The 10,092-nt window shown below is 47.6% G+C and overlaps 1 protein-coding gene across 1 annotated transcript in view; it reads right to left on the minus strand.

The window, feature by feature from the left end:
* Positions 1 to 3,708: 3,708 nt before the first annotated feature.
* Positions 3,709 to 10,092, minus strand: part of lrrk2 (leucine-rich repeat kinase 2) — a 121,430-nt gene continuing 115,046 nt past the window's right edge. Inside the window, exons 45-51 of the mRNA XM_080760851.1 lie at positions 9,520 to 9,713; positions 8,975 to 9,047; positions 8,349 to 8,656; positions 5,883 to 6,041; positions 5,498 to 5,766; positions 4,995 to 5,063; positions 3,709 to 4,784 (exon numbers count right to left, since the gene is read on the minus strand). Coding sequence (XP_080616977.1) covers positions 4,663 to 4,784; positions 4,995 to 5,063; positions 5,498 to 5,766; positions 5,883 to 6,041; positions 8,349 to 8,656; positions 8,975 to 9,047; positions 9,520 to 9,713 — 1,194 coding nt within the window. The 3' untranslated portion in view covers positions 3,709 to 4,662. The remainder of the gene's footprint in view (positions 4,785 to 4,994; positions 5,064 to 5,497; positions 5,767 to 5,882; positions 6,042 to 8,348; positions 8,657 to 8,974; positions 9,048 to 9,519; positions 9,714 to 10,092) is intronic.

Below are 10,092 nucleotides of genomic sequence, written 5' to 3' on the forward strand. Positions count from 1 at the left end.
GTGTACTGACGCTGGGCCGGAGTGCTCTGACTTCTTGCTGGAGTGTACTGACGCTGGGCCGGAGTGCTCTGACTTCTTGCTGGAGTGTACTGACGCTGGGCCGGAGTGCTCTGACTTCTTGCTGGAATTCACCGAAGCCTTTCCGGAGTGGAATGAAGAATTGCTGGAGTGCTTTGAACCATTGGAGCCAGAAACGTGCGATCTGGTCGCAAAAGTCTCATCCATTTTCTCTGGAAGAGACATACTGGCTACTTGCTTAACTGCAGCTTAGCCACTTCAAGTTAATGTTAGGCATGCTGTGTTAATCTGTAGACAGCCCCCAATTGTCTTTGTCCGCTGTGTGGTTGTCTTCTTACTATTCTGTCCTCGCACTTGCGTGTCTGTGCAGGGCTAGACAGATAGCGTACAACTCCAATAATAAAGACATTTCTTGGGAAGAGTAATCTTTACTGTAGATTTATGGATATTTGTAACACTGTAAAACATAAACAAACAAAGACATGGGTTTTAGAAACACACTCAAAAGAAAACATGAAAACATGTACACATAGCTGATGCAATCACACTCCTGTAGCTAACTAAATTGACTAGTTCACATTACTCAACTGACACATTTTCTTTGACAGTTTGCATTATCACATTTGAGTTTACTTACAGACATATCTACACCAAAACACAAACGTTGGAGAGCTGTGGAGAACACTCTGCTGCATGCTTGCTTCTCATAATGCCATGAGGGAATGAACTAAATTGCTTTCAATTTGCCCTGACAAACTTAAACTGGACCATACCATGAACCTAACCCATTCACACAAGAGGAAGAAATAACGCAATTATCCGCAATTTTCCGCAATTTCCATTTCCGCATTTTCCATTTCCACCATTTCCGCAATTTCCATTTCCAACTATTAATGGCAGCTGGGTTTCATCATTCAAATAAAATAGAATTCTGTCCGTTTAGCTATAAAATTATGTCAGGGAATAGGGATACACAGTATATGTCTTTCATTTGCATTGCATCCCCCCCCCCGTTCGAGTAATAGTACAACTCTAATAGTATTACTTATAATAATGTAATTAAAGATAACTTCATTCAGATTTATTTATTTTTATTTCATTTTCCAGATTTTCTTTTCTTCTTTTTTTTAGATTTGCATTGGTGGGCCAGTCATAATGGTCCCGCGGGCCTGATGTGGCCCGCGGGCCTGAGGTTGAGTATCACTGTCGTACGGCATACTATAGCGCGCAGTTTTTCATCATTTTTGAAGATTTGAAAAAAATTACGAAATGACAAAAACGATGGGTTATAGCCCATGTTTTTTGAAATTTTGAAAAAAAAAGTTATCCTCGTTTCTCATCATTTTGGACCATGGGCTATAGCCCATATCGTACGGCATACTATAGCGCGCCGTTTTTCATCATTTTTGAGGATTTGAAAAAAATGAAAAAATAATTCCGCAATTTCCATTTCCACAATTTCCGCAATTACCATTTCCACAATTTCCGCAATTCCGCAATTTGACAAAAACGATGGGTTATAGCCCATGTTTTTTTAAATTAAAAAAAAAAAAGTTATCGTTTCTCATCATTTTGGACCATTGGCTATAGCCCATATCGTACGGCATACTATAGCGCGCCGTTTTTCATCATTTTTGAAGATTTGAAAAAAATTACGAAATGACAAAAACGATGGGTTATAGCCCATGTTTTTTGAAATTTTGAAAAAAAAAGTTAGCCTCGTTTCTCATCATTTTGGACCATGGGCTATAGCCCATATCGTACGGCATACTATAGCGCGCCGTTTTTCATCATTTTTGAAGATTTGAAAAAAATTACGAAATGACAAAAACGATGGGTTATAGCCCATGTTTTTTGAAATTTTGAAAAAAAAAGTTAGCCTCGTTTCTCATCATTTTGGACCGTGGGCTATAGCCCATATCGTACGGCATACTATAGCGCGCAGTTTTTCATCATTTTTGAAGATTTGAAAAAAAATACGAAATGACAAAAACGACACACACACACACACACACACACACACACACACACACACACACACACACACACACACACACACACACACACACACACACACACACACACACACACACACACACACACATTTGAATTATTTCATTTGGATCTGCACAAGAGGCGTAATACAATATGACCCAAACACTGATCAGAATGAGGTTATACATCCATGGTCAACCAGATATAACTGCTGCACATGCTTAACACACAGAGGGAAAAGAAGAGAAAATAAATATATATATATATATATAGCACATTGTTGACATACTATTACTTGATACTACTAGACAGGATGTTTGTTTTGGTTATTTTTAAGCCACCTAGGGATAAATGAAACAACGCCTTCTCCAGACAGACAGACTGCCCATAGTAGCTGAGACAGAACAGTATTTAGCCAGCTTTTTTGCATTTGTTTTTAGCAATCCACCCAATTGCAAACCCGAACAAGTTTATGGACATGGCCCAGACTTCCAAATACAAGGACAATAAGTTGACAGTTATATCCCAAGGCCATAATACGTTCCACCAGAAGCTGATATTTCATAAGTTTGGATGTAAAACAAGTGTCCATATACAAATCAAATGGGCAGCCTATTTCAAATATAGTGACAGTTTTTCTAATTTCATTAATGAACACAATATCTGGGGTATTTGGAATATTTTGTAGTGAATTGACATGCGTGTCATTGTGATCAAACCAGTCTATTTTTACAGTGCTGTGTTTATACATTCTTGTTGTCCTGTCCTGTACTCCTCTGATCTTGTCTGAGACCAGGTCCACCAGACGGTCATGTCTGGCAATGTACAGTCCTTTATAGTGGCTGCAACCATTTAAGATGTGTGCGACTGTTTCTTTGTCATGTGGTACTGGATGTAGGATGCAGTGTGGGTCGTGTGCTGATGGGTACCAGGTTGCCAAGTTGAACTTGTTCGGCAACACCTGTAAACGGGCTTTAATAGTGAAAATGAGAATGTCCTCACCTATGGTGTTATTTGACAGTATAGAGTGTGATAATGAGTGGTTTGCAAAGGGAAGAAGAGCCAGTTTTCCCTGCATCCTCAGACTGGTCCAGTGTTGTGCACTTTCTGATCGTTTCATTCCTAAAATGGTGGCTCTTGCGGTCGCGGATTTGATTGACAGTTCATGGTGCGCACCGTCCTGCTCGTAGGTCGCACATGCACGGACATGCGGATCTATGATGATGCTGTTGTTGAGCGCTGTCCCACAGGCTTTCCTCCTGCTAAATGCACGGGCCAGCCTGTAGTTCCAGCTCTGACCAGTAGGCTCAGGGTTTCCTCCTGCTAAATGCACGGGCCAGCCTGTAGTTCCAGCTCTGACCAGTAGGCTCAGGATTTCCTCCTGCTAAATGCACGGGCCAGCCTGTAGTTCCAGCTCTGACCAGTAGGCTCAGGGTTTCCTCCTGCTAAATGCACGGGCCAGCCTGTAGTTCCAGCTCTGACCAGTAGGTCTCCCCCCTCTCTCTCTCTCTCTCTCTCTCCCTCCTCTCTCTCCCCTTCTCTCTCTCTCTCTTCCTCTCTCTCCCCTTCTCTCTCCCTCTCTCTCTCTCTCTCTCTCTCTCTCTCTCTCTCTCTCTCTCTCTCCCCTCCTCTCTCTCTCCCCTCCTCTCTCTCTCCCCTCCTCTCTCTATCTCTCTCTCTCCCCTTCTTTCCTGTCTGTCTTCACTTAATACTATCAATAAAGGCAGAAAAGCCAAAAACAACACAATCTTTAAAAATAAAAGAAACATGAAGAACCATCTGGGTCCATCTGGGTCCATCTGGGTCCATTCAATATTCCGGGAATATGTCTCGGATGGCAGTTCATGGTTGGTAGTGATCAGTTCCCAAAACGTCCACCAGATGGCAGCACAAAGGGCTGCTGAGCACATGGTCAGAAAAAAATGTTTCATAGATTTGGAGTCACACCAACATTGAGGAGTTTAAATGTTTCATAGATTTGGAGTCACACCAACATTGAGGAGTTTAAATGTTTCATAGATTTGGAGTCACACCAACATTGAGGAGTTTAAATGTTTCATAGATTTGGAGTCACACCAACATTGAGGAGTTTAAATGTTTCATAGATTTGGAGTCACACCAACATTGAGGAGTTTAAATGTTCCATAGATTTGGAGTCACAACAACGTCCTGAAGTCATTGTCGTGTTGTCTCTGTACACAGTCCCACATTAACGTGACACCTTAAAAACCACGAACATGTGAATTGTGAACAGCACAGACTACTGCTGCCCAGAAACCCTGCAGTGTTGATGTTCTGCACAGAGCTGTGGGTTCAGTTCAGTCATGGAGCTGCGCCACAGAGCTGTGGGCTCAGTCGTGGAGCTGCTCCACAGAGCTGTGGGCCCAGACATGGAGCTGCTCCACAGAGCAGTGGGCCCAGTCGTGGAGCTGCACCACAGAGCAGTGGGCTCAGTCGTGGAGCTGCGCAACAGAGCAGTGGGCTCAGTCGTGGAGCTGCTCCACAGAGCTGTAGGTCCAGTCGTGGATCTGCGCCACAGAGCTGTAGGTCCAGTCGTGGAGCTGCGCCACAGAGCAGTGGGGCTCAGTCGTGGAGCTGTGCCACAGAGCAATGGTCTCAGTCGTGGAGCTGCGCCACAGAGCAGTGGGCTCAGTCGTGGAGCTGCTCTCTCATCTTGGAGGTGATCTCCTCTCTCAGCTCACAGTGTTTGTTCAAGTCCTTCACCTCCGACGGCAGGTCGCTGTTCCACACCGTCAGCACGGACTCCTCGTCTGAGGGGGACGCACATGTGACACGCACGCACACGCACGCACACGCACGCACACACACACACACACACACACACACACACACACACACACATGCGCAAGCGCACGCACACACACGCGCACACTACTATTTACCCACCAATGAGAAAACACTGCCTATGTTCAAGTTCCGTCTACTAATAATATTATAAGGAAATTAAATAGATCTCTCACCAAAATGAGTCTTGTCCTGGGGAAACCTCCTTCCCAGCACCAGCACCACATTCTTCCTGTTCAGCGTTTCTGTTGTTGGAAAAAAATCACACCTGTGTGAACTGAGTGGTGCAACTCTTAGACTGACCTTTAGACTGACCTGTGACCTTTAGACTGACCTGTGACCTTTAGACTGACCTGTTACCTTTAGACTGACCTGTGAGCTTTAGACTGACCTGTGACCTTTAGACTGACCTGTGAGCTTTAGACTGACCTGTGACCTTCAGACTGACCTTTAGACTGACCTGTGACCTTTAGACTGACCTCTAGACTGACCTGTGAGCTTTAGACTGAACTGTGACCTTCAGACTGACCTTTAGACTGACCTGTGACCTTTAGACTGACCTCTAGACTGACCTGTGACCTCTAGACTGACCTGTGACCTTTAGACTGACCTGTGACCTTTAGACTGACCTTTAGACTGACCCGTGACCTCTAGACTGACCTGTGACCTTTAGACTGACCTGTGGAGGAGACGATGCAGCGCACCGACTGCCCACCGGGGCCTGCAGGGCCCATGATGACCTGCAGCGGCTGCAGCTGCTGCAGCTTGGAGACCTCCAGCAGGAGCAGGAAGCCCCCCCGGGTGCCCACCCAGAGCGTAGTACCGCCGTGCACCAGCAGGGCCTTGATGGTGGCGCGGCCCCACGAGGCCCCCGAGGCCTCCGTCTCTGCAGGGGGAGGGGCCTCGCCGGGGGCCCCGCCCCTCCGGGCCTTCCAGCCGGGGTCCTGTCTGGAGAGGATAATGAAATCACAGCATAAAGTACTGCCGAAGCAGAGAACTGATCTCTGTGGGTGTTTGTGTTTGTGTTTGTGTGCGTGTGCGTGTGTGTGTGTGCGTGCGTGTACCTGATGACGGCCCCACAGTCCATCCGGTCCAGCATCTTGTCGCTCCTCCGGTCCCAGACCTCCACCGTCTGCCCCCCCGCCCTGCTGAGGAACAGCAGTTTGTCCTGAACGACCATCCTGGACACCGAGGCCTCGGGGCTGACCGCCCAACGCTGCTGCCTGGAGACACACACACACACACACACACACAAAGTGCAAGGGCGGAACATCAGTGAAAGTCATAATCTCCCTATTTAACCACACCATCCGCCAACCGCGGTTAAATCCGTCAACCGCAGGTCTCTCTAATACATATAATTTTTTTATCCCACGGGAGTGGAAGGGGAGACTCCTGGCCAGTGTCCTCCCCCAAACACTACAGACCTGCTCTCACTGGAGTGGAGGGGGAGACGCCTGGCCAGTGTCCTCCCCCAAACACTACACAATAGACCTGCTCTCACTGGAGTGGAAGGGGAGACGCCTGGCCAGTGTCCTCCCCCAAACACTACAGACCTGCTCTCACTGGAGTGGAAGGGGAGACACCTGGCCAGTGTCCTCCCCCAAACACTACACAATAGACCTGCTCTCACTGGAGTGGAAGGGGAGACGCCTGGCCAGTGTCCTCCCCCAAACACTACAGACCTGCTCTCACTGGAGTGGAGGGGGAGACGCCTGGCCAGTGTCCTCCCCCAAACACTACACAATAGACCTGCTCTCACTGGAGTGGAAGGGGAGACGCCTGGCCAGTGTCCTCCCCCAAACACTATAGACCTGCTCTCACTGCAGTGGAGGGGGAGACGCCTGGCCAGTGTCCTCCCCCAAACACTATAGACCTGCTCTCACTGCAGTGGAGGGGGAGACGCCTGGCCAGTGTCCTCCCCCAAACACTATACAAGAGACCTGCTCTCAGAGCACTACAGTGTAACATCTATGCCCAGAGTCACATTGGTTCCATGCATTTTTTGTTTGCTATGCACCATTTTTCATGTATTTTATTATTTTCTACCAATCCGTTGCGCTATGAAATGTTTCTAATTATCTGCTGGACTATGCTACAAGAAGCCAGTTGGATACATGGGTTGCTATGGCAACAGGCAGTGATTGTGAAGCCCCGCCCACAGCTCACCTGGGGTTGAAGGGCAATCACAATGTTTGGGCCACCTGGGGGAGTTTGACTCAGGCAGTGCAGAGTGAAGGAGCAGGGAGACAGACAGGCTACGGCTGGGGGCAAGAGGAATATTTCCCATGTTCTTACCATTCTTTCCCTTTTGGATTATTCCCTTGGAGTTGGATTATTCCCTTGAATTTGGCTTAGACCTCTGGATTTAGAGAACTTCTTCCTTTCCTGGAGTGTGGATATTGGACATTTGACCAGACTTTCCCGAGGAGTTTAAGAGTGGCCAGAGGAGACTGGCCACACTCTACTGGTTTGGATTTGCGTTATTTTTGGGCACCTGAGTTTAGTTTGGACACTTTGAGTTTAGTTTGGACAGTGCTACCGTTTGAGAGTTTTATTTAATTTTGTTCTGATTAAGTGAACATTATGTGATAGAGCACTTGATTTGATTTGCCGATTTGTTTAGTGATTCTTATTCTGCACTGACCCACCACCTCCCTCATTTTGCTATAATTGGTTTATTTAATTGTCATTATTGTAATCGTTATAACAGATCTGCATTTCTCCACAGGCTGGAGGGCCGCAGGAGAGCACCCTTGTTCTTTTGGTTGTTGTTTATAAAATAAAATACTTATTTTTGCATTGTCCTCCGGTGTCGTTATGGCCCCAGAGCCAGCCATAACACAACGCTACTACTACTAATAATAATAATAATAATAATAATAATAATGAGAAAGGCACTTTGAAACAGCAGCGTTGGAACGGCCTTCAGAGCTAGCCTGGATCCAGCCCAAAGACCCCGCAGTCTACAGTCTGATAATCTGTCATGGTTTGAGTCTTCCCCTGTCTGTAGTTCCACTTCAGCCACTCCCACATTCTATTCCACCACTGCAGACCTATACACCTGTCTCCCATACACCTGTCTCCCATACACCTGTCTCCCACTGCCTCATCAGCCCAACAGTTCCCTTCTCATTACACACCTGTGCCTACTTCTGCAATCAAGCCACCGCCTATAAAACTGGACTCATTCTGCCTCATTCCTGGCTAGAATGACTGTGTTACATTCCTGTTCTCTGTATTTTCCTAGACTGTTCTTAGATTATTTACTAGTTTGGATTTTGACCTCCTGCCTGTTTTTGGACTGTGACATTCTGCCTGCCCCCCCCCCCCCCCTTGGATTTGTTTGCCTGTTTTGGACTGCTTTCTTGGTTTTGACCTCTGCCTGATGTACTTCTATGTAAGCCTTTGCCTTGGTTTTGGTCGCTATTAAACTATTGAACTTACTCTGCCTGTGTTGCTTGCACTTGGGTTCCATTTTGATACACACCGTGACATAATCAGGCTACTTCTCCTCGTCCAGAACTCACGTGAAGACGTGGTTGGGCCTGGTGTCCAGGGGGTTGGGCCTGGTGTCCAGGGGGTTGGGTCTGGTGTCCAGGGGGTTGGGTCTGGTGTCCAGGGTCTTCCACACCTCGTAGTCCGCGGAGAAGGAGAGCACCCGGGAGCCGCACGCCGCCCACACGGCGCTCCGCTCTCCGGAGGAGCGGTGGTGACCACACTGACCCGCACGCACCGCGCTCACTCTGTCCACAGACTGACCGCACTGACACAGGCACATCACGGGCGTGCTGGCGCTGCCCAGGGCCAGCGTCTTCACCGGACGGCCGTTCTCCTCCTGCATGAGGAGGAGGAGGAGGAGAGGGAGGGGGAGGAGAAGAAGGAGGAGGATGAGAAGAAGGAGGAGAAGAAGAAATTATTATCTTTGGATACGTCCAAATTCATCTTAGGATGGTTGAGTTCAAACACTGTCTTGAATAGAATTTCTACGTCAATTAAAGCTCATTATTTAATAAAACTCCATTGCCGTAGATTAATGGCAAATGCGCTTTTACAGCGCTTTCGATAGATCAAGCCATAATGCTACCTACGTTAGCATCGGGTTGCTAGCTGTTGACGTGGCGCATTACGTAGTAGATGCTACAGCAACAAGTACCTTTAGAACAGTGTCCTCGTAGACAGTAAGGACTCCGTCTGCACTCCCAACCAGCAGGTAGCTCCTCCTTTGGCTGAAAGTAGAAAAACCACCAGGTGAAAGGTTTGAACACGTTGCGACTGTGGCTCAAGAGGTAGAGCAGGTCGTCCAATGATCCATGGGTCGGCGGTTCGAATCCCGGCTCCTCCTCCTCCTCCTGTCTACATGTCAAAGTGTCCTTGGGCAAAGACACTGAACCCCACATTGCTCCCGATGTGCTGGTTGGTGCCTTGCATGGCTTCCGCCGCAATCGGTGTGTGAATGTGTGTGTGAATGAATGGGTGAATGTAATGCACAATCTATGTAAAGCGCCTTGGATAAAGGCACTATATAAATGCACCATTTACCATTTACTGGATAAGCCCAAAGCTTATCGATACCAGGTACTCAATAAGCCCAAAGCTTATCGATACCAGGTACTCAATAAGCCCAAAGCTTATTGATACCGAGTACTCTATAGCGCCCCCTACCTGCGGGGAGGGTAGGTGTAGAACAGCGCCCCCTACCTGCGGGGAGGGTAGGTGTGGAACAGCAGGGAGGTGACGGCGTCGGACACGCCCTGGAGCCGGTGCCATGACGTCGGCTCCTGACTGTTGATGACCAATAGGGAGCCAGACTGAGTGCCGGCCACCAGCCAATCACAGGCCTCGCCCGGGACCCGGGCGGTCACCAGGCACAAGACGGGGCCGCTGTCGATCTCCTGGCCGATGGGATGGGATGGGAGGGAACGGACGTTAGTAACCAATGAAGAGCCCTTCGCGAAAACCCCACCCCCGAAAAGCGATTGGTCCAATGCCAATCCCAATACTTTAGCAACTGTTGCTATGCACCTCAGCTGTCAGTGTTATTTTGATGCATTACTGAGTTGTTGAACACAGATATGTCATGCATGTGTCCAGTGCATAGCCTACTGCAAATAAAGTATGTTGCTATAATAATTCAGTGGTTCTCAACCTTTTTCATGTCAAGATGGATCCCCCAAAATTATGTATTTAAAAATATGTTGTTCCAGGAACCTTCCAGAAGCAAAGATATTCAACGATTTGCACACATTTTCATGATTTCCGTTTCATAGTGTG

Source organism: Protomyctophum bolini (genome assembly GCF_963924005.1).
Source record: "Protomyctophum bolini genome assembly, chromosome: 4".
In the NCBI taxonomy this organism is placed as follows: Eukaryota; Metazoa; Chordata; class Actinopteri; order Myctophiformes; family Myctophidae; genus Protomyctophum; species Protomyctophum bolini.